At 41.6% G+C, this 25,214-nt stretch overlaps 2 protein-coding genes across 5 annotated transcripts in view; both read right to left on the bottom strand.

Moving 5' to 3' along the window:
• Positions 1-336: 336 nt before the first annotated feature.
• PDCD7 (programmed cell death 7) lies at positions 337-9,903 on the bottom strand. Its single transcript, XM_073304327.1, has 5 exons — positions 9,017-9,903; positions 6,074-6,212; positions 3,657-3,893; positions 2,955-3,042; positions 337-1,928 (listed from the first exon to the last, which is right to left on the bottom strand). The coding sequence occupies exons 1-5, from the start codon at positions 9,860-9,862 to the stop codon at positions 1,811-1,813; spliced, it is 1,428 nt and encodes a 475-aa protein (XP_073160428.1). The 5' UTR covers positions 9,863-9,903; the 3' UTR covers positions 337-1,810.
• A 1,858-nt stretch (positions 9,904-11,761) lies between these two features.
• CLPX (caseinolytic mitochondrial matrix peptidase chaperone subunit X) overlaps positions 11,762-25,214 on the bottom strand; it is a 33,986-nt gene continuing 20,533 nt past the window's right edge. For 2 of the 4 annotated variants that reach the window (XM_073304324.1, XM_073304325.1), the window contains 7 exons: positions 24,332-24,496; positions 23,901-23,989; positions 23,142-23,306; positions 21,937-22,236; positions 19,831-19,923; positions 19,451-19,557; positions 11,762-15,055 (listed from right to left, as the gene is read on the bottom strand). In XM_073304324.1, the coding sequence (XP_073160425.1) occupies positions 14,965-15,055; positions 19,451-19,557; positions 19,831-19,923; positions 21,937-22,236; positions 23,142-23,306; positions 23,901-23,989; positions 24,332-24,496 (1,010 nt within the window). In that variant the 3' untranslated portion in view covers positions 11,762-14,964. Of the gene's footprint in view, positions 15,056-17,104; positions 17,281-19,450; positions 19,558-19,830; positions 19,924-21,936; positions 22,237-23,141; positions 23,307-23,900; positions 23,990-24,331; positions 24,497-25,214 lie in introns of all 4 variants that reach the window. The other 2 variants (XR_012154097.1, XM_073304326.1) reach the window with 2 other exon arrangements.

Genomic DNA, 25,214 nt, shown 5'->3' with positions numbered 1-25,214 from the left:
ACTCCGAATCACTTGCATAGATCTGGTACGTAGAACTAGAACCTGCATAAACACGGATCCCATTCCATGCCCCCATCACTGTCCTATATATTGGCCTGTACACAAAACAGCTGCAAAACAGAACCTTCTGTAGTGCTTAGGGAAAAGAGCTGTGGAGGTTTGCCTGTATGGCTACTCTGCCAGCAGCCCTCCCCATACTATGGAGATTAAGTGATGCAAAGGCTTGTGCTGGTCCTCTGGTCCATGGAAAATTTCCCCCTCAGAGAACAGGTATTTATGACAGTTTCCATTATTTTTTATTTCTTTAAAGTATAAAATGCACTTACAAAATGAGAGTTGTATTTTTGATCAAATTATATTTTACAAATAGTATCTACTTACAAAGAAAGCAAGTAACTAGCAAGAACAATTACAATAAATTAGACTTCAGCTTTTATTACATTTTTTTTTCTAGTAGGCTTATTTATCAAGCTATATACAGTCACATGGCTAGTCTACCTTTTTGAGCATGATGGTACAATTATGGATTGTCAAGATACTTATATTAGCACCATACCCAAATACAATGTCAATGGAACAGGTATCACATGAATATTAGGCTCGAGTGTCTAGTCTATAGGAGATTGAGCACATACAAAATTTCAGGTTTTATAAGCAAAGCGTCTCTTGGACACAGTGCAACACATGACTATCCAGAGGGGGAAAGACCTTTTCATTCTTATAAAAAACCTGAAAACAAGACTTTAAGCCCTTCATTAAGCAAAAATAACTGATTTTGAACAGGAGACAATCAAAGAGCTAGATTTTTAAAGCTGCATGCATTATTACTGCATGTATAATGCCCAAAAGCTGGCTACTAACCTGCCTGAAAGAAAGAGGCCATCTGTGGAGCTCACACTTTTTATTTGGGAAAATAATCTTAAATTTGTGAGCTACGTTTGATGTATAATGGCTAAACGGCATATCAATTCAAGTAATACTTAGCATTTTAAACTCACTATACAACATTAATCCTTGTGAGGTAGGAAATTATTCATAATTTTGCAGTTTGCTTAAATAGACAAAAAGAGCTTATTGACTGCCAAAGGCCACAAAGCAAGCCAGTGGCAGAGTGAAGACTAGAACTCAGGTTGACCACAGTGACTCTTAGAAATGTCTACACTTCTATAATTATGTGGTGTTGACTGTTTGTTTGTTTTTTGTTTTAAAAAGAGATCTGGAACTTCAGGGTCAAACCTTAGATCGAGAGTGTTCACTGACTTTGATACTACTTTTGGAATAGAAATTTGTTTCAACACTAGTTTTCTATGGAAATTCACCTCTTTTGGCGATAGTCATTCACTATCTCTACAACCAGAAGAGTTCAGAGAGAAGAGATGACTGCTGAACTGAAAGCTTACATGCTAGGGAAACAGCTAAATCTGATGTCCAACGTGAGCATTTTGATTGCACACACATGCTCTGCAAAAGTATCAGCCCACTTACAATGCCCTCAAATTGTAAACAAACTCACTCAAATCCAAAGGCTAGTTAAATAAAGGCCCATAACAGAACTGTAATTCTATAGCACCACAACATTAACAACAAACATGGCTTATACTATCTTTTACACTTGGATATTTATCTGTTAATCCAGGAGGTGGAAAACATTTTTCCCTTATTGTTTTTCTTCACGAAATTCCAACTCCAGTATCTTGCCACATGCTTTACAATTAAAAAAATGAAGTGGTGGTGTAGATTTCAAGGAAAACTTGGGACCTACCTACCTATATGTGAAATTCCTACCACTTCAGACTGACTTCTTATAAAATTATCTAACAGCAGTGGCCCAGGTGTCACTGGTAGGGAGACTTGGAAGGACCCAGCCTGGAGGGATGCAGCTTCCTTCAGGATGATCAGCTGGTACCAGATACTGATCCCATTCATGCCTTTAATAGAAAAAAAAGATTAAGATAGGCATTTGTTCTGTTCCATCTCACACACCTTAATAAAATACATTCACATACATGTTCTTTTTTCATACTGTTTCATATACAAACACATTATAAAATGTACTTCTGAATTACATCTTCAAAGCAAAAACTTGAAGATACATTTTTAAACCAACACGAAATGAGCATGAGTGAGCATGCAAGTTTCTAGCAATTATATATGGAGATTCACTACACTTTATGCTGAAGCCTACAGCATATTTAAAGAGTCAAAAGCATAATGTTCCTGAATTAAATTTAAATGACATCAATATATATTTTTTTTAAATCACGTACTTTACCCTAGTAAGTATGCTGCCTTCATTTTATAGGTTGCACCATTATACACAGTTATACAGTAGTTTAGGATCAGGAGGAGGACACGGACCCTTCATTTCCACACTGGTTTTATGGCAGCTTGGATATTGCAAGTCTATGCACTTTATAAAATGTAAAGTTTGTAAAACTTAATTTTAAACTTCCTATGAGAAGGTAAGCATGCTCCCATGTAAAAGCAGGTCAAGTGTTCCAGGAAGATTCACAAGGTTTTTTTGTGTGCAGAGGGCAGTAATATTGTTGACTTGAAAACGAGGTTTTTAGCAACCACAAGTGCGTTGGTGTGATTATATATTATGATTGTAGTGAGCTAGTGCTTTGAAATTAATATTGGGTGTGAAAGTTGCCTTAATTTATTATTTGTTTGCTTTTTAATGTTCAGGGTGTTGTGAGGAAATATATTTCAGCAATTATAACTATGTTAATGAAGTTTTTTGGGTGGGAATACATTTATGTTAGCTGAAAACGGAGTTAGGCAAACAGAGCTGCCAATTTTATAATCAAAGTCATCTGATGAGAATTCATGGTATAAACTTTATACTCTGGTGGGCAATGAAACAACAGACGATGTAATTTTATCTTCACAAATCTCTACATGACAGACTACCACCTCATTACCACTAATAAACTAAAGATGTTTGCTCTTACCTTATCTGGATAAGGGCTGGTACAGAATGCTCAGCTTGTAAATAATATTGTCTAAAGGGTTGCAGTAGATGATTAAGAGGAAACTCATCTGTTAAAACACATACATAAGAAAACTGTTCAACAAGATATGACCTTCAATATTAAAAAGTGTTAGGATCCTTAAAGGTGCCATATCACACTTGTCACGCCGTGATTACTGTTTAAAGTTATTTGCTAATTAATATATTCTTGTTACAAAAAGTATTATGGGATTTCTGATGCCTACAAGTGGTTAGGACTTTCTCCACTCTTACAAAAGACAATACTTCCAGTAGCAACCTCCCTCCCTCGGAACACACTGGTATTGGGGCTGTACTAAAAGGAGTAATGACACCTGCTGAATCACCAATACTAACGTATCAACATGTTGTGGGACATCTTCCATTTAAATACCAAATTCAGACTAATCCTGCTTGGCTTGTAAGGTTTGGTGAAATCATAGTTTGTGATACTGTGACTATACTCCTCCTACATAAAGTAATTTTCCAATTCTATGAACATGATAATGAAAGGGCATGAATGAACTTGTGTATCTTGTCTCCTGCTCTTCATAGTAATTTCAGCACATGGCAGCTTTTCCAGGCAAAGTTGTGTTTACATTTTAATCTGACTTGTTTTGAAAAAAACCTCCCCAATACTGAACTAAAATATGCAGAAGTGTACCTGGATCCCCAAATAACTTGGAATCAATGTCACGTTTTTGCTGTAGAAGCTTTTCCCTTTCTTTCTTCTGTTTCTTTTCCATTTCTCTTTTCCTCTCTTCTTCCTGTTCTCCTTCTAACATAACTCTTAATGCTCTCTCCTCAGCTTCATACAGTTCAGAGCGTTTTCTGATCAGTGTCCTCAGCCTCTGTATGTGATGTTCAAAGTCTTCATCTGCTGAGGGTGGAGGACAGACACCTATACAGACAGTGAATTAAGTTATAATTTTCAATCACAGAAATGGTACTAATTTCAGTTTCATACTGAGAGTGGAGTTTGCAGAATCTCCAATTAACTTATATCTGGTCACCCATTTTCCTCATGACTATCCTCCAATAAAATGACGTGGGTCAAGAAGGAGTTTGGAAAGAAACGTATATCATGCAGAATACTACAGTTACACACAACAATCTTTCAGAGATACTATCCTATAAGAATGGAATTTAAGGTAACTGCTCAAGCAGTATCTTCCGAATCCTCACTGGCCAGGTACTTTATTCATGACGTTTATTATTTATGTACAAAATGGTGCCGATAGTCTGGTTATTGGGTACACTCAGCACATACTGCTTAAATAAATATAACTTACGATTGTTAATAATACCACCTAATATAAAGTAATTATTCATTATTATTATTATTATTATTACTGTAAAAGTTTTATCATTGGCACATTGGGAGAATGGGAGGTGCTGATAAGTCAAAAATTCTGGTTAACTAAGAGGGAGTGAGTTTTGGTGCGGGAGGGGGCTCGGGTTGCGGGACGGGTGTCGAGGTGCCGGGTCCTTGTGGCTCCCCGCAAGTGGCGACGTGTCCCTGCTGCTCCTAGGTGGAGGTGTGGCCACTCCTGGCCAGGCAGCTCTGTGCGCTGCCTCTGCCCGCAGACACCACCCCCGCAGACACCACCGGCTACGGTCAATGCTCCTTGGTGGAGGCACAGCAACGCAGCTCTCCGCGCTGCCTCCGCCCGCAGGCACCACCCCTGCAGCTCCCATTGGCTGTGGTCACCAGCCAATGAGAGCTGCGGAGCCAGTGCTCAGGGCACGACCTGCGGGCAGAGGCAGCCCGCAGCACCGCCTGGCTGGAAGTGGCCATGCCTCCGCCTAGGGACATGTCGCTACTTGTGGGGAGCCGCCTGAGGTAAGTGCCTCCTGGATCCAGCAGCCCAAAACCCCTCCTGCGCCCCAGCCCCCTGCCCTGAGCTTCCTCCTGCACCCAAACTCCCTCCCAGAGCCCACGCACCGCACTCCCTCCTGAAATGCCGATTTATAGAGCTTTCCGATTGGTAAAGTGCCAGATAACACAGCTTTTACTGTATTAGCAAGTCATTAAGAAAGTCTCACCAACTGAACCTGTTAAATAAAGCATTTGGAATAAATGCAGGAAACCTATTGAAGTTACTAATTTGGCAGAGTCAGGAGCAAGTAAAAAGACACTGGTGCTACTGGAGAAGTCCTTATCAAAATACCTTCGGAAAACCCACTAAAGGCCTGATCCTGGGATTTGCTGAATCAGGTCTCCAAGAGCTTATTGTTCTTAGAAATATCTATTCTGCTGAAATATCCTGAGAGCAGAACAGTTTTACCCAAACAGTAAAGAGGAAAGAAAAAGACCCAAAACCAAAAAAATACCTTGCGACCCAAGGCCCTGATCCTACAAACACTCACGCACATGCTTAGCTTTACTAGAATGAGAAGTCCCACTGATCTGTGATTTCAATTAAAATCCATGGGACTACTCACAGCAGTAAAGTTAAGCATAAAGTTGCCTTATGGGGACCTCTGCAAATAAAACCCCCAAGTGACCACCTGGGTATTGTCTACGCTGCAATTAAAAACCCACGGCGGGGCCATGTCACCTGACTCAGGCTTGTGGGGCTTGGGCTGGAGCCTAGGTCCTAGGATCATGGGAGGTGGAACAGTCCCAGCTCGTGGACACCATAATTAAACAACCCCATAGCCCGCCAGCTGCGGGTTTTTAATTGCAGTGCAGACATACCCTTTATTTACGAAGCGAGGGCACCAATTCATCTTATAGGCTATTTGAAGTCTCCATAAACTTAACAGAAGTTTTAGAGCTTGGAAGGCACCATTATCATATCCCATTTTTAGTAGAGAGTTTGTATTACACAGATAATTACACAGGGCAAGCTTTTGCCAGCCTTACTCATGTTGCGTAAGCCTTTAATCCATAACAATGAAATAGGGGTAATCATGAAGAACGGAACTACCTAATGCAAGAATGGAAAATTCTCAATATTATGGAGTTTTGCAAAATTAAGACATTTGCTAGCTATATTTGAATCCCTATATAATATTTGTCTAAAAATATTTTATTTCTTGTATTTCTGCATAGATCACAAAGTGCCAATAATTTACCTTTTCTTCCTGCTGCCTCTTTTCTCAGTTTTCGAAGCTTTTCTAAAGCACGCAGGATGTCCACCATTCTCTTTGTGTCTGCCTGTTTTTTCCTTACTTCAGATAAGACACTGTCTGCTGCAGCTTTAAGTTCACGTTCCTGTGAACAGAAGAATGTACAGAGAAAACATGAAATTACATACATGGGCAAGAATTAAAAAGAAAGCTCATATAGAATAAAGGGAAAAATAAGTGAAAACAATATTCCAATGATGGAGATGAAGTAAATCAGTCACCTGCCTATTGTGTCACTTTTAATGGAAAGAAATAAAACAGGGCAAAGAAGCCTAAAAAATTGGAGAGCAGCAGAGTAACACCAAAGCAATGGTATCAGAGGCTGCTGGTAAATTCATAAACCGTAATAAATTCTGTCCTCAGATCATCAAAATGATAGATAATGTATGTAGATTAAACAAAACTGGGATCCAAGTCCCATGGTAGGATGCACTATGGGGTAATCAACTATTTTTTGTCAAGATCCAAATGTCTTGGTGAACAAACTCCAGATTCCAAAGAAAATAATATAAAAATAATAATAATAAATGATAGTAATAAGTAAATAAAAAATTTCCTGGTCCATTCAAAAGCATCTGGTGGTCCGGATTTGGCACCCAGGGTTGATGTACTAGTTTGTAAGTAGAGCACAAGGTTAAATGTATAGGGTCAGATCTTGAAACTTACACTGCATGCTTTGTAGCATTCTAGTAACACAACACAACTGTATAGTGAGTGGATCTGGTATCCTAAGTAACTCCTTGGTGGCATAGAGTTAACATTGTGGCTCTTATGACACCCCTCTTCAGGCCCCTAATGCAGGATAAATCTTTTGCTTTAAGAAAAAAAATTATATAAATAAAATGGAGAGCTAAAAAAATGGGAAACACTTTTCCAAACTGCTTACAGTGAGAATTATGCTATGGAAATGAATGGAGCTTTCAGTTGGTCAACAACAGTATTGCCAAGCCCAAGTTTTCAGAAAAACATGGCGTTAAAAAATAATTCACTCTAGGTTCTTCTTCTTTGCCTTCTGGTTTCTAAAGCCTGATATATTAAAATTTAGCCTTACCCAGCTACATCACTCAGGGGTGTGAAACATTCACATCCCTGCATGCTAGTTAAGCTGACCTAACCCCCAGTGTAGACATGGCTCAGTCAGTGAGAGAATTCTTCTGCCAACCTAGCTACTGCCATTTGGAGAGGTGATTAACTACAACGGTGGAAAAACCCTTTCCATTGTGTAGGAAGCATCTAGAGTATGGCGCTACAGCTACACAGCCGAGCTGCTGTAGTGCAGACACGTCCTGAGCATCTAGAGGATACTCGGGTCACATTCTCAAGCTTTTCTCTGCAAGCACAAGGGCTAGAAATGTACTTTAAAAAAAAAATTTGAAAGCAAGGATTTTCACATAATCCCTTGACTCCAGGAAGTGGGGCTGTAAGAATGTTACTAAATTTCTTGCAAAATTTCTTGCAAAACTTGCAAAAAAAAAAAGAGAATTATAATTCCTGGTTTTAGAGTAGCAGCCGTGTTAGTCTGTATTCGCAAAAAGAAAAGGAGTACTTGTGGCACCTTAGAGACTAACCAATTTATTTGAGCATAAGCTTTCATGAGCTATAGCTCACTTCATCGGATGCATATAATAATTCCTCACACTTCTTGGAACTTTCATTAAAGAAGGGCAAAGCATGGAAGCATACGAGCACGCCAGTGAGGTAGCTAAGGGATACAACAAGGATCAGTGCACTCTCCAATTTAGCCACTTGGTACATGGCAACACAATAGTTTAGGACAAAAAAGGAAGAACTGTGTGCAGGGAAAATTTTATGTAGACTGAATGCAATCAGCCATGTCAGGATTTGGCCAGAGCAGTGGAGTCAACGCCCACAATGGATCTTTAAGGCCTACCAATGGTCAGGACCATCTCAAAAAGCACAGCACCCCCACAGGTGCTGGAAGTCGGGGTGCTGCCGCACTCCCTGGTTTGAAGTAGTTTCGGAAACCACTTCAAACCAGGGGGTGCGGCAGCACCCTACCAGGGTTGCCAACCCTCCCGGTTTCACTGGGAGTCTCCCGGAATCGGGCTCTATCTCCTGGAGGCTACTGAAACCAAACCAGTAGATTTTAGGCTGCTGAAAGTCTGGCAGTGCAGCGGGACTAAGGCGGTCTCCCTGCTTTCTCTGGCCTGCTCCCGGAAGCGGCCAGCACATCCCTGCAGCCCCTATGGGGGGCCCCAGAAGGTCTCTGCGCACTGTCCCCGACCCAACCGCTGACTCTGCAGCTCCCACTGGCCAGGAACTGCAGCCAATGGGAGCTGCGGGGGCAGCGCCCGCAGGCAGGGGCACCACGTAGAACCCCTTGTCCCCCTCCCTGCCAGGGGCAGCAGGGACGTGCTGGCCTCTTCCAGGATCGGCATGGGGCCAGGGCAGGCAGGGAGCCCACCTTAGCCCCTCTGTGCCCACCAACCAGGAGCCATCCAAGGTAAGTGCCACCTGGCCGGAGTCTACACCCCTCACCCACTCCCGCAACCCAACACCAGCCGTGAGCCCCATCCCAGAGCCAGTACCCCAAACCCTCTCCTGCACCCAAACTCCCCCTCCCCCCCGAGAGCCTGAATCTCACACACCACCCCTGCACCTCAACCCCAGCCCGGTGAAAGTGAGTGAGAGGTGGGGGTGGACAGAGCGAGAGGGGATGGAGTGAGCGGGTCTCAGAGAAGGGGTGGGCAAGGGGGCGGGGCATGGGCGTTTGGGTTTCTCCGCAACAGTTGGCAACCCTATAGACAGGGTTTATAGGTTGGCTCAATGGCTCTCAGCACCCCCACGGTGTGAATGGCTCCAGCACCCCTGAGCACCCCTCCATGACAGCCCCAGGCAGTGGTACGGGGGGAGGGGGGGACGCAGTACCCGGGTCTTCTCCTCCACCTCCTGGACACACTTGGCTCGCCACTGGTCGATCCTGGCCTCCCTTTCCGCCGCCCGGGCCGCCTCCTCCTCCCGCGCCGCCTCGGCCTCCTGCTTCCTCTTGTGGAGGCGCAGCCGCCGCTTCCGCGCCTTCTCCGCCTTGCGCCGCAGCTCGCCCAGGTAGCCGGGCTCCCGCAGGGGCCGCACCCGCTCCTGCAGCTCGCTCAGCAGGGCGCGGGCCCGGGCCTGGGCCTGGGCCCAGCCCGCCTGGTCCCCGGCGGCCTCCTGCTGCCGCATGGCGCGGCACAGGCCGGCGAGCTGGGCCACCGGCCGCAGGGCCCCCGCCGCCAGCTGCCGGGCCTGGCTGAGGCTCGGGGCGCCCGGCGAGGGCGGGGGGAAGCCCCGGGGCCGGGGCCTCCTCTGGGCCAGGAACTGGGCCAGCCAGAGCTCATCGCGCTGCCTCAGGGCGGCCTCCCCCTCGGCCGCCTCCCCCCGCGGCTCGGCGCTGCCCTCGCCCCACGGCGGCGGCGGGCGCGGCGGCCAGGCCGGCGGCCCCGGGGCCGGGAACAGGAGCCGCGGGGCCGCCTCCCGGCCGAGCGGAGCCGGGCCGCAGGCGCCCCCGGGGGCGGGGAAGTAGGGGCCGCTGCCCCCCGCGGGGCGGTGGGCGGGGGGCAGCTCGGGGGCCCCCGGCGGGGGCGGCAGGAAGGGCGGCGGGGGCTGGGCTCCGGGGAAGGGGCCCGCGGCGGGGGAAGGCGCGAACAGCCCCCCCGGCGGGGGGAAGCAGCGGTACTGGGGGGGGGGCGGCGGCCCCGCAAAGCGGGCGGCGAAGGGCAGCGGCGGCTGAGCCATGAGGGACCCGGCTCTCCCGTGGCCCCGGCGCGAGCGCTTCCGGCAGGGCTGCGCCGCTCACAGCGCCCCCCGGCGGCGGGGAGGAGCCAGCACCGGGGCCGCCCCAGGAGCGGTCGGGGAAGGGTTGATGGATATGGACGCCGGGGGGGGCGGTGCCCAGCCTATGAATATTTATGAAGGGGAGGGGTCTGAGCAGAGCCCTGAGTTTAGATGGGGGGAAAGGTGAGAGGGGCGATGCAGGTGGAGGAAGAAGGGTCTGGGCAAGGGCTGTGAATACATAGATTAGGGAACCTAGAAATACGTGTGAAGGGAGAGGTGTGTAAAGGGCGGATGAATGGGCACCACTCACCCTAACCTCTTCCCCCATCCGCTCCCTTCAGCCAGTGACAGCCGAAAGCAACTGCAACAACAAAGTCATTTCTGAAACCGGGGCCCAGCCTTTCCTAACTCACCGCTACTGCTGCAGCCTGCTAGAGGCGGTCCCACATTGCAGAGAGCGCAGCGCGGAATGGGCGTGATCCCTTCCCACAACCCAATGAGACCTTGTGCTTTAACAGCAGCTCCTACTGTATTACAGGACACCTTAAACCTATCCACATCACAAGCCTCTATCTTCCTCAGCACTAGAGCTGCTCCTTATAGATGCTGGGAAGTTAGACATCGAGTTGAGCAACCAAGACCCTGCATTGCTCCAAGAGATCTGCTCTACCACACCCATAATGAGGCAAATGAAATCACATTTTCTTGCCACCCTTCTACCCCTAACGTTGTCACTCAAGCAGACACAGGGTCAGTTATTGCAAACGAGCAGAGAATGATCCTGTAGCCTGTGCACTCTGGCACCTACCAGTCAAGCACCTACCACCTCACGCAATCAGCCCTGGAGTAAGTGTAAGGCTCTACCAAGTTCACTGCTGTGACAAACATGTCATGGACCATGAAATCAGGCCTCCCCCGTGAAATCTAGCTCCTGGAAGGGAGAAGGGGTAGGGGTAGGGGCACCCCATCTGAGGGGCTACTATCATGGCCCTGGCTCCAGCTGCTAGTCTGGGAAGGTATAGGACTTACTCTTCCTATGCACAGCCATGCTCACAGGCACATCAGAGCCACCTTCCTGAACCTACCCCACTTACAGGAAGCTCTTGGGCTAGACAGCAGCCCCAGAGCTTCCTGCAGCCGCAGGAGGGTGCCAGAGGTGGAGGTAAGTCTGATCTCCCCTGTGCAGCTGGGAGCACCCTGCAGCTGGGGGAGGTACCCAGAGGTCGGTCTGATCTCCTGCAGAGAACCACAGTGTAGGCAAAGAGCAAAGCTCAGCTGGGACTAGCAGCTAGGAGTCTCTAGTTGTGGTGCTCCCAGCAGCACAGGGGAAGACCAGACCCACATTTACCTCCTGGAACCTCTTGCAACTGCCAGAGGCTCCAGTGCTGCTGCCTTCAGTACAGAAGTGAAGGTGGCAATCCTGCCCCCCCCACACAACCGCTTTGCAACCCTCCTCCCTCATGACTCTCTTTTGCATCAGGACCCCCAGGTTACACCACCAATGAGTTTTCAGATGTAAACATCTGAAAACATGTAATTGACTAATTTCCAACTCCTATGGCTATTAAATTGACCAGAATGGACTGTGAATTTGGTAGGGGCCCAAGTATATGGCATTGCCTTAATTGACTCCACCTTGGAGTTGGCCAACTAGAATCACAATGGTCAAGTGGGGCTACATAGCTGGCCTCAATACATCTGCAATGCCAGCTGCTTGAGTGCAAATTCTCTTCCCCTGACCTAACAGAGTGCAATGATCAGACTATTGCATGTGCACAGATGCAGCAGGCAACAGTAGAACGTCACAAGAAGGAGCAGAATTAATGCACAACAGAAGTAATTACAAAACATTATGTAGTATTTGACTGTTACAAGACATTTAATATAGCCAAGTCAGAAAAATACACGTGTTGACACGATTCGCTACTAGTATGGCCTTGTTTGCTTCAGAGAAGTGATCAAAAACTTGTTATAGTGTACCAGTCTACTCCCAGCTGCTTCAATATGTTCATTCTAGCCAAACTAGCAGTTGAAGAACTGCTCTGCTGTAGGTTTGCCTGGCCCAGCCACACTCCTGCTATTCTAAATCCTTTCAGCTGCAGAGTATGGATATCTATTCCATTCCCATAAACCCCATCCCCAGCTCAGTGTCCAGGAGCAGTGAAGCTGTGATTGCACAGACAGTACTAAATGAAACAGTGAGGTGAGGGTCTAATTGAACCTTTTCAGTTTCTCGATCCACAACAGTGCAGAACCGATTTGCTTTAATTTGAAACGTTTTTGAAGCCTGCTGAAAGTCTTCTCCAGCTGGTTCCTAGAATTTCCCCTCACGCATTTGTGTCCCCAGAGTAATGAACAAATAGTCAAATTTGTAAAACTCTTTGCAAAAAGCCAAATCCAACCTCTTCTCCTAGACCTTTGGTGGGGTCCATTATGCAACTCATTCCATCACAGTGCAAGGAATTGACACAGATAACTGCCACAACTGCTAATACAATGTACTTTCTCAATGGAGATGTATACACATGTAAAACTCTTCTTCCCTCTTTCCATCACAAATATTGGTTTGATGCGTTTCAAAAAAAAAAAGCAGCACTGATCTTCACTTATACCATCATTCTAGCCTTTTTATTGCTATTCTGGACACAGCATTTCATTTAAGTCTGACATTTCTCTTGGCTCAGTAGTATCCGAAGAGATAATAGAGCAAGCATTTCAGTAAGGCAATTACTGACTGTAACTGACTATACAGAAGGCAGCTCTAAAAAGGCTCACTCCCCACTATATCAACTTGAGAACAAGATTTCAAATGAGCATGAAGATGCAAGAGGGTGGCCCTTAAGAACCTATTATAATTAGGTAACTTTTTAATTAAACAGTTAGTAGAAGAAGCATTTACCTGGCAATAATAATGGGGATAACCGAAGGCAATTTATATTAAACAGATTTCATTTTCCCAAGTTACAGCTACTTTGCTTTTTTATTGTACTTTTGTTATATGTACCTTTAAATTTTAAGACTATGAAAATAGTTGTGATTAGCTTGCATAACTCCCAAAGAACCATTATTCTACTACATAGATTCAAAATTGTCTAAAAATATGTAAGTGGACTCACAACTGTGAAAGCTCAATATGTAAATACTGTATATAACTTAATTCAGCTTTTTAATAAGGATCCTGAACTCAAAACATTTCCCAGAATGCGTAATCATTTATGTGCCATTACTTAAGTCTCATATTTCATCTACCGAAATCTGTAATTCATGAATATTTGCTTTGTTTTATTCAAATGCCAAACCTATTTTTGAAGTACAAATTGTAGTTCTACTGCATTTGTTTAAACACATTTCTTGATTACACATTAAACTAAGTTGTTTAATTATTTTCACTAAAACATTTCTCAATCATTTAAAAAAAGAATTAACAGAATTAAAATTTGAATTTTCATTCTACAAAAAGGAAAATGAGGTTAAAGTTACCAAAACTGTCAGATAAGTCTATATTATAATCTACCATTGCTTCTCCTGGAAGTATCCTGAACCCTGAGAGCAGCCTTTCCTGAACCATTACTGGGTAGTTTAACTAGAAGAAAAACAGAAATTGCAACAGAAATTCTGTTGCATCTGATTAAATCTCTATTTATTGTGTCCCATTCTATACAACCATGTATGTATTACCTGACTGACTTAAACCATGTTAATTCTGAACTACGAGTGAAGAAATGAAGGCGTGGGCCAATAGAACAGTACCTGTTCTGATCTAAAACATTCACTGTATTTCTAGCCTAAAAACAGTAGGGGTGTTTTAATTAAATTAACTAGCTTGACTCAAAACTTAACAAAAAAGTCAGTATAACTTAGAGCCACATATTGCTAGGAAGAACAAAACAGCGAAGTTGTCAGCATAGATTTTAATTTCTGAAATAATCAAAAAGATACAAGTCCCTTAGTGTTTTACAAATGTTTTCCTAAAGGATCAATTTAATTAGAGTGTAAAACAAAGTTAGGGCTTTTTTTGCTTTGCTGAAAGTCTAAAACCAAGAAAAAAACCCACAAGATGCAGCATTTAAGCATGTAACTTAAAAAAAAAGCACTGTCACGTGAACAGTCTCTACTGATTACATCAAAAATACTGTACATTCACTTTACTTTCTTTCAACTCTTAATGTTATAAGAAGATAGGTGGGCAAATATCTGGCATCAAAAAACTGATGCATGATATCATGTTCCAATACTTTAAACAAAATGTACTATATAGAACATTAATATTTAAATTTTTAGGCCATTTAAAAAGTTTAAATGCACATGGTCTACTACTTCCTGTAAATTGTTTCCTTCCAAAAGAAATTCAGACTTCTGGTTCCACTTGCTTTCACAGTATTCTAAAGGATCCATTAAAACGTACATGTGATGCTAAGGTAAGTAAATAATGATATGACATTTGGTACTGCAGCCAATTATTGTAACAAGTTAGTGTTACATTTGAGCAAAGCTGCATTAAAAAGTAATAAAACATCTGATTTTTTTCAAAATCTAGTTTCTAGGGAATTTTTCATGACAAATGTAACAAGTCTCTCCAGCATCCATCTGGGTTCCAAATGGACATAAATCTAACACTGACATTTACAGTGAATGAACTTAACCCGAATGAAATATATGCAAAATTAAGTTTGCTTATCCTCTATTTTATATTAAACTTGTTTTCCCATTTGTAGAGTAACATTATTGTAAAATGTAACTATTTGCGACACCTGCATCGTTTAAGCAACACTGTCTTTGCTTTCTAGAATTGTTTGTTAAAGCACATTTATTTAAAAACTGAACAAAACGTAATGTACAATTTATATTTGAACGTTATGCTACTGAAGTCCATATAATGTCCACTGAATAAATCAAATGTGATGTTACAATACATGATCTGATTTTTTAAAAAAATATTTTAACTTTTTTGACCATGTATTATATCCAGGATAGATCCAATGCCTTCAGTATCAGACTGTAATGCCAGATAATGATCTTAAAAATAACCAAACACACTATATGCAGGAGAACATTGACACTATTTAATTGTTTGCAGCATCTGCTTGACGAGGCCAGCCTTCCTCTTCAACTCCTGAGTCATACTCTTCTTCAGAAGTATCTTTAGTCGGAGCCCTACAATTTAAAAAAACAAAAAACAAAACAGGTATTCCAGAAAGCATCGTTTCAAGTTGGATATGACATGTGTGCTGCTTTAAATACTGGTCTCAAATGTCTCTTGGGAAGGTAATTCACTGATTAAACCTTATTTACTTTCTTGAAAAGGAAAAATTATTTACATTCTTTATCACAAATTAAATGATCAGAAATAAACAGGGTAAAGTTTAACTTTCCAATAAACACTGCAGGCTCCCAGTTATTTTGCAGTGCACTTCCTAACACTTAGCGCAAGTATTACTGAAGATAACACTTCGCGCTTCAACAACCCCCTCTCTACCTGCAGACTGAGCTCCTCAGAATTAAGCCCGAATACTGATTTGATAAATAATAGTATTGTCTCCTATGATGTTTTTGGGAATCTGTCTACGTACAACTTATGACTGCCGGTTGATGATATGAAATACTTTAATGTGTTCAGCAGAGGTCTCCAAACTTTTTGCTGGCATGACACCACTTCAGTGAAATATTTCCTCATGGGACTCCAGACAGCATGGAGGATGCCATTTTGAAGAGCATGACCTCACACATGCTCATGCATGCAAGGTCATGCTGTGTGAAGCAAAATGGCATCCTCTGCATACTAGGGATTTCTGCGCCCCATCAGCTGATAGCGCAACTTCAAATCCCACAGTTCAGGAACTGCTGGTGTAGTGAGTCAGCCACCAGTTGGCAGGTGCTGTGTCATGTACCTTCTAGCTCAGGGATGGTGCTGAGTTGTTAAATTGTAATGGGTTGCCTATTCAGGCGGGAACCCATTGGGACAATAGGCTGGCTGGAGCTCAGAGGAACAGTTCCCTGAACTTCTCTGCAGGGAGGGGAAGGTGGAAAAATCACCAAACGAGACAAAGGGGCAGGGGTGAAAAGCAGGGGTTTAAAAAGGATTCTCATAGAACCAAGGGAAAGGCTTTTGGACAAAGCATTGGTCAGGAGAGAGGGGCATGCCTTTGTAACAGGGAGCTGTTTTACTGCTGGATCTACTGAGGATGGAGGAAGCTAGCTGCATTAGAGGGGGCAGGCAGAGAGACAGACACTCCATGATTTTGAGAAGCCATGTGCAGAAGAATACTGGGCACCCCAGAAACTTTGTCCTGAGACCAGAGAATGCTCTAGAGCGGTGAGGAAACTGAAACAGGGGACAGCATACAGGTTATAATGTCTAGATGTGTGTCTCTCATTCTACCCAAGTAAAAAGTAATTGTGTTTAGAAACCCTTATAAAGCCTGGGAGAGTGTCTGTTTTTTCTCACATGTCCCTGAAGAGGTGACCTGTAAAACCACAGTACCTTCCAGGTGGAACTCTGGAGAAGAATGTGCTTAAGCCATTGTGGAAAAGTTAAATGAATTCTTCACTGCACAGGATGTGAAGGATATTCCCACACCTGACACATTCTTTTTAGGGAGTGTGAAATCTGAGGAACTATCCCAAATTAAGGTGTTAATAGTTAATAATAAATTGATAAGTTAAACAGTAATATGTCACCAGGACCACATAGTATTCACCCAAGAATTCTGAAGGAACTCAAATATGAAATTGTAGGACTAACAACTGTGGTATGTAGCCTTTTACTTAAATCAGCTTCTGTATCAGATGACTGGAAGGACAGCTAATGTGATGCCAATTTTTAAGAAAGGCCCCAGAGATGATCCTGGCAATTACAGGCCAATAAGCCTGACTTCAGTACCAGGCAAATTGGTTGAAACTAGAGAATCACAGGGTTAGAAGGGACTGCAAGGGTCATCTAGTCTAACTCCCTGCCAAGATGCAGGATTTATTGTGTCTAAATCATCCAAGATAGATGGCTATCCAGCCTCCTTTCGAAAGCCTCCAGCAAAGGAGCTTTCACAACCTCCCTAGGCAGTCTGTTCTGTTGTCCTACTGTTCTTACAGTTAGGAAGGTTTTTTCTAGGATTTAATCTAAAGTAGTAAAGAACAATTATCAGACACATAGATGAACACAATTTGTTGGGGAAGAGTCAACGCTCCTTTTATAAAAGAAAATCATACCTCACCAATCTATTAGAATTCTTAGAAGGGGTCAACAAACATGTGGACAAGAGTAATGCCGTGGATACAGTGAACTTGGACTTTCAGAAAGCCTTTGACAAGGTCCCTCACCAAAGGCTCTTAAGCAAAGTAAGCAGTCATGGGATGAGAGGGAAGGTCCTCTCATGGATCAGTAACTGGTTAAAAGATAGGAAACAAAGGGTAGGAATAAATGGTCAGTTTTTAGAGTGGAGAAAGGTAAATAGCAGGGTCCCCAGAGATCTGTACTGGGGCTAGTGCTGTTCAACATATTCATAAATGACCTGGAAAAAGGGGTAAACAGTGAGGTGACAAAGTTTGCAGATGATACAAAATTACTCAAGACTGTTAAGTCCAAAGCAGACTGTGAAGAATTACAAAGGGATCTCACAAAACTGGATGATTGGGCAACAAAATAGCAGATGAAATTTAATGTTGATGTTGGAAAGTTACACATACTGCAAAACATAATCCCAACTACACATATAAAATGATGGGGTCTAAATTAGCTATTACCACTCAAGAAAGATCTTGGAATAATCGTGGCTACCATAATGTGCAAACATCTGCTCAATATGCAGCGGCAGTCAAAAAAGCTAACCTAAGTGGTTAGGAACCATTAGGAAAGGGATAGATAATAAGACAGTAAATATCATAATGCCACTATATAAATCCATGGTATGCCTATACCTGAACACTGCATGCAGTTCTGGCTGTACTAAAAAATGGAAAAATACAAAAAAGATGCATCAGAAAAGGAAAAAGTAGAGAGAAGGGCAACAAAAGTGATTACAGGTATGGAACAGCTTCCATCTGAGGAAAGATTAAGACAACTGGGACTATTTAGCTTGGAAAAGAAACAACTGAGATGGGATATGATAGAGGTTTATAAAATCATGACTGGTGTGGAGAAAGTGAATAAGGAAGTTTTATTTACCCCTTCACATAACACAAGAACCAGGAGTCACCCAATGAAATTAATAGGCATCAGTTTTAAAATAAAAACAGGAAGTACTTCTTCACACAACATACAGTCAGACTGTGGAACTCATTGCTAGGGGATGTTGTGAAAGCTAAAACTATAACTGGTTTAAAAAAATTAGATAAGTTCATGGAGGATAGGTCCATCAGTGGCTATTAGTCAAGATGGTCAGGGATGCAATCCAGTGCTCTGGGTGTCCATAAGCCTCCAACTGCTAGATGTTATGACTAGACGACAGGGATGGATCGTGTAATAATTGCCCTGTTCTGTTCATTCCCTCTGAAGCATCTGGCATTAGCTTCTATTGGAAGACGGGATACCGGGCCTAGGGCTACTTGGCCACATGGTCCCATTTCTAGTGCTTGTGCACAGGAAATGAGTCAAGAGGCCAAGGAGAGAAACAGTGCTGATGCCTACAGAGACCCCGGAAAGCTTAAGAACACATGGGTCCAGTGTGAAAGGCTGAGTACAGCAGCCTAAGTGTCCAGCCAGGGGGAACTCTACCAGTGCTGTATGTTACATCTCCAGTGCACAGAGAGGCTATGCAGCTTCCTAAACATCACACAAGGAATCTTGCCAGAAACAGGAACCCCGACTCCCAGTCCTATATGTTAAAACACAAAACTGTCTCTCCCCTCTCCACATCATCTGCTATTTATTTAGTTTGGGAAAAAAAAAAATCCAAGATCTAATAAAACCATTAAATCCCAGCAGAATTAAAGTAGTAATTTCAACAGGAACTCAGCCAACCAGACATCTACCTGCAGGAACACCTTTTTATCCCATTCCCTTCATCCCTGTGGCAAGCATACCCTCTGCCATCTCAAAAATATTATCAGACAGATGTATTTGGCAACATGCCTAGATCATCAAATTCAGCTATTTCCAACCAAGGAAGGGAGAGCAAGCTCCAGTGTCCTGGGGCCCTCACAGAGCACAGAATTTTTTTCTTTTCAGCAAATATGACACTACCATTCACTGAAATAGCCTTAGTGATATATTCATAATTTACTCATCATGCACTTTTTCCCCTCTGTTTCTAAAGAAACACACACTGGGAAGAGTTAAAAACAGAATGTAATACATTTAGATTTAATACGTAACAACAGTAATAAAAAAAATCCAAAATCACTAGTACAGAACATGCATTAAGTGCCCTATATCTACCAACTATGTATGATATCCACAAAGTCGGAAGATTATTTTTGGAACAGGTATGTGTGTAGAACTTTATTTTATTTAAAAAAACAAAAACAAAACATTTGTATGGGGCACGGATGACCGACAGGTATTAGGACAACTGTCTAGACTATTAGTCTGGTTTGGAATTGCAATTCCTATGTTACCTAATGTATCCTGGTTCTTTTTTGCCATCCACAACTTCTTTGTCAACCTCCACACACACAATGTCAGAATTGGGTACTTCAAACATGGGCTCCAGCAATAACTTTTCCTATGAGTAAAGAGAAGAAGTAAAAAAAGAACGTATACAATGCTTTGCACAAAAGTAGTTCTGAAAGTCACTTCATAATAGTGGATACCGTACTGGAAGAAATCTGACTAGCTATTGTCATTAGGAAGAAATTTACTTTGTAGATCTTAATATCCCGCCTAGAGATCCTTTTTTAGCATAAGTTGTCTTGGCAAGAAGAATACTTACATTCAAAATACATTATCTACACCTACTGAGGCCGATAATACCCCCTTAAAAAGGCTGCATACTTACCATTATAGATCGAAGACCTCTTGCACCAGTCTTTCTGTCTAGCGCCAGTCTGGCTATAGCCTTCAATGCATCCTCAGTCACAGTCAATTCACACTACATACATAAGAATACATTACACTTTGTTAAATATTTCATTTGTAACTTTCCTAAATCCACGGTTTACCCATCTTTCATTTAACAATAAATACATTTTGCAAAATAATTTGATAAAAATATTATTAAATAGCTAGTTCATTAAGTAGCACTTCTAATTTGTCTTTTGGAAATTTTACCCAAACAACGTATTCACTATAGAACAGACGTTAACAGAAGCTCTTTAATGATTTTGTCATCTTCTGCTCTTGCACCTCCCACCTTTCAGGGGGTTTTTTTGTTTTTTTTTTAAGTTTTCTTTTGGACAGGTTCTTTGAACTGTGCAAGTAAAGCAACAGGAAAACCACAACTATATACATACTAATGCTAGTGTGTATTAAAAAAACATGGGACAAATCTGCACCTAATTTAGAGGGCTGACTTATGAATGGAATAAATTATGGTTTGCAGATAATTTTCAGTTTGTTTGTATTATAGATAAAAAAAATCTTCAGTTATCTGCTTTTCAGTTGCAATTACAGTATGTTTTCTCCTACCATTTCAATATGGCTGCATATTGAGACTAGGATGCATTCAACACAAAGCAATAATGATGAATAATGGGTTATGAAGGCCATTTGCTTAGTTCTGCACCGGTGTATTTACTACTGGCCTCTTGTCTACACTACAGATCCAAACACTTGTAACAGAACCATTGAATTTAAGTACAAACCAGTTAAAATGTTTCCCTAGAAGCCATTTAATTTTAAGACAATTACTTTAAGTTTTGCCTTGCAACCACACACCAGTGCTGTCCTAAAACATTTCCATTGCAAAGCCCTCTGCCCATTCAGGGAGATTTCGCAAGACCACTTGTGCATGCTTGGACTGTAGTGGAAGGACGAGTTGAACTGTTTCAACTTGTCTTCATCCACAGTGGCACTAAACTGGTTCAGACTGAACCAATTAAGTTGTAACTAGTTATTAAATCTTCTGAAAGAATCTGGTCTAAAAAGTGTGGGAAGAACATTGGAGGCTTCTATGGGTGTGAACAGTGTTCTACAAATGCTGCAGGAGCATCAAACAATGTAAAATTTTCTAGTATAGATCAGGCTCTTGAATTAGGCACTAACAGGTTATAATACATGTTAAAAAAAGGCCAGATTATTATTTTTTCCATAGTACCAATACACCAGGTGCTTTATAGAGACAGGTATGAAGACAATGTCCCTGCAAAGGGTTTACAATCTAACTAGACAACAAACAAATGTGGGGATGGGGAGTGAAGGAAATAAGCTACTATAAAGGCAAGCTGATTTAGTGAAATTTAGCACGTGCCTTGGAACTTTTGCAGTTTCTAGAAAGAATTTCAAGCATCTCATACTTTAACACTTCTGAGGGGAAGACTACGATTAAAAGGCCTATTTCCGAGAAAGCAAATAGTGGAGACATAGCAGCTTAGGAGAAAACCCATTTCCCAAGCCATAAGCTACTCAAATCAAAGTAGCTTTGAAACCTGTTTCCAAAATAGAACACAAAAATATCTAGCTAATGGAATAACGCTAGTAATTCCATTATATCTTTAGTGAGACCAGGCAATGTTTTCCTACACTGAAGACAGATATTCTGAAAATTCAGCAATTTTACAAGAAATTACAGCATACACGGTTGGCCAAATTCGATATAGTGCTCTTAAGATATTGAAAAGAAAGAATACATTTGTACACATTTCTCATAGTTTTTTGATTACTTAAGAGAAGCCCAATAAATGTAATAAGATCTTGCTAATCTCTTTATCCCTGAAAATTTCCAAGCACTGGCAACTAATGTAGTCACTGAGGCAATGAATAGGGATTCTCCCAATGAGTGGAGATTTATGCAACTTCCATTACTTACCATGCTTTGATAAGATGAGTTTATTTTCTTTAGTCATAAAGCAGACAGTATATCTTTATACTGAAAAAGCCTTAACATGAATTCCATAACAAGGATACCAAAAGGATGTCAATTAGTAAGACAAAAAAAAAATCTAACCTTGTCCATGCTGAATAATGCCTGGTATTGAGGAACCACAGCATTTCGTGGCTCAGTAAGAATTCGTACAAGTGTTTTCTCATCCAGGCTATGCAGGGGAACCACCACAGGTAAACGTCCCACAAATTCTGGAATCATGCCAAATTCAATAAGATCTCTGGCTTCCACATGCCGCAACAAGCGATCTTTTTCTTCACTATCTTGCTGTGTATTGGACTCCGCACTTATGTTAGCGAGGTCAGCTGCTGCAGCAGCCCTTCTGCCTTTCCCCAAATTAGATGGCGTGCCAAAACCAAGATACTGCAAAATAAACACTGCATGTTCATGAAAGAGCTACAGTTACATGCTTGCTTTATATAAATCTGGTTGCATATGCATATTAAAATACACCAATGACAGCACTAAAACGGAAATGACCAATCAGCTTTAATTACAAATTAAATGTTTCAAGAATGTATGTATAAAGAGCTTTAATTTTAATGTTGTATGAATCAACAGAAACCTGTTGTAACATTTAGTTCTCTCAGCAAGGCACTAACAAATAGTGACTACTGACAGGGCATGAAAGAATTATATATACTTTTCACAAATTAAAATATGATTACATTACATACCTCGTACTAAGTAGCTATGGGATACGAGTACCCTCTAACAATAAAAAGTACTCTTCCAAAGTGAAACAGATGAACCTCTGATAAAAAAAACTACACCAAAAAGCTTTACAAATACCCAGCAAGCTGGGGTAAAAACTTTAGACATCTGCTGGAAATAGAAAACTGACCCAATAATATAGCTCTACATAGGCTTATTATGTCATCCAAAAAAGAGCAGTTGTGTGTCTCCAACTGCTGATAAATAAGGGGGATTAAATATAATATTAAATATAAAGAGTGTGTGTGCGCGTGTGTGTGTGAGAGAGAGCGAGAGTTTCCAATCCTTGCTCTCTGCTTCAAGCTTTCTGCGCATCATATCATACATTTTAAGGAAATGTGATGGTAGGACACCTCCCCAATGGAATGGTTCACATAGGTACCCCATTTTTAAAAATTAAGGGACGTTACAACACCTTCACAACTAACTTTTTAGCACTAGAATTCAGTTTTCTAGGTGCAGTTAGAGGGTTTTAAAAATACATTAGCAAAAGAGCCACTATACATTCTTTCAATACAGCTAAAAAGAGCTATTCTAAAACTATGTGTTCTCACCTTTTCATTTTTCCTCCTGCTGATGATTCTGTCAAGACCATTAAAGGCACCAGAAGCTACGAAGAGGACATTTGTTGTATCAACCTGAACTGTTTCTCCACGTAACTTACGGGAATTTTTTTCTGGAACATTTACTATTGTACCTTCTAGTAACTTTAACAAGCCCTAAGTAAAAACAGAGACGTAAAAGCAGTAAATAAAGAATCCACATTATAGCTTTAGAACAGAATGCACATCAAATCCTGTAAACCTACTCACACCTGATTCAATGAGACTGACCACCTGATTATGACAAGCAGGACTTGGCCCACAGGTCTCGAGTACTTGAGAATTTTATCAAAGGCCACATCAACAGTCAGGGGCAGAGATGGGAACTAAACCTAGATTGCTCATCTTCTACATGCCACCTCCCATATGAGAAGAATTGTTTCTAAAAATGTTTTTCAAATTTCTCCATGAGACATCGGTGATGAAGGGTTTTGGAGAAAGTGAAAAAACTGCACGTCATGTTTTTTAGTTTATGTAACTTGATACTTGAAAGCAGATAAGGATGATTTCTAATAAAACAATTCCACTGAGGGTTTTTGGGGAGGTGGACAGGAGAATGGGGGATAAGGGGCTTTTGATTAACCCTAGAATTTAATGAAATATGAATCTATACACATACAATATCTGCAACATAACAAGACAATATCAGAGACTTCATGTACTTTAACGATTTGATTTACAAGGCTGACATCAAAATAACTGCATACTTACTTGTTGGACGCCTTCTCCTCCTACATCCCGTAACTGATGAATGCCTGGCACACTGCCAATCTTATCTACTTCATCCAGAAAAACAATTCCTAAAAGCAGAAGGAACATATTTAGAGAAGATTATATTTCTCTTACAAATAGCATCTATGCACAGAGAAGAGTGCCATCTTAAAAAGAAGAGATTACTATAGCAATGTTACAGAATGCTTCATGTTACATAAGCAACTTGCTGTATAAAGGAATAACTTGTTATACCTGTTCATAATAGTAAATTAATTTTAAAAATTCTTATTAATCAATCAAATAAGAGTCAAGTATACGTACCAAGAATGCTAAATTATTAAAATGATTCTTGACACCAACTTACAGAATTTAATTGGGTCATGCATATTTTGCGGACAAACATCAGAGAACACATAGTTCAAGTTTACCTTGTTGAGCTTTTTCAACGCTGTAGTTGGCATCTTGCAGTAGTTTTGCAATAACAGATTCAATATCTTCACCTACATAGCCAGCTTGAGTCAAGGTAGTACAATCACAGATAGCAAAAGGTACATCAAGGCATTTAGCTAGAGTCTGAGCCAGCAGGGTTTTACCTAAAAATTAAAAAAAAAAACAAAAAAAACCCCCTACTACTTGTTCTGTAATATTAATAATTTACTTCTGTGGCAGTACAGAAGACCAAAAACATTTTTCCTCAATGAACATAACTAGTGTGGTATTCTTTATCATCAGACAGCTAAATTGAAGCCAAAATGTTCATATATTCATTCAACAAAAGTTTTCTGGGTCAGCTAGCTTTATCAAACAATGTATGCTGTCATCTTTTGATTCTGCCAAGTTGCATACATTTTAATGACAATCTATTACTTTGCTCAGGATTGCTATGATACATACACTACAGTTAACACAAGTTTGTGTGTTTAAATATTGGAACAGCGTGCCATATAAATGAAATGTTAAGTTATTGCCATTCATCTGTTAACTTTCAGGGCACTGTGCAAACCTCATTTGTTTATTCAGTGACATATTTTAAAAACTGAAATATAATTTTTCCTTTTTAGACCCAACAACAGCTGTGGCTTAGAAGGTGAAATGGCATCTTTTTCTAACCAGGACGTATCATCTTGAGCTTACCATGAGAAGTCTGCAAACTATGAACACATTTTTTTCTAGCTACATGACAGTTATATTTTTAACATGGTTTTAATGACAGATTAAGGGGAGAAAACTGAGTAATGAAGGAAGATTCAGTAACAGCCTTCTTCTCCCTTCCCAGCAACGCTAAGCACAGGTGGGTACAGGACCACTGAG

Source organism: Lepidochelys kempii, chromosome 10 (assembly GCF_965140265.1).
Source record: "Lepidochelys kempii isolate rLepKem1 chromosome 10, rLepKem1.hap2, whole genome shotgun sequence".
In the NCBI taxonomy this organism is placed as follows: Eukaryota; Metazoa; Chordata; order Testudines; family Cheloniidae; genus Lepidochelys; species Lepidochelys kempii.
This window is presented reverse-complemented; position numbering and strand designations above follow the sequence as displayed.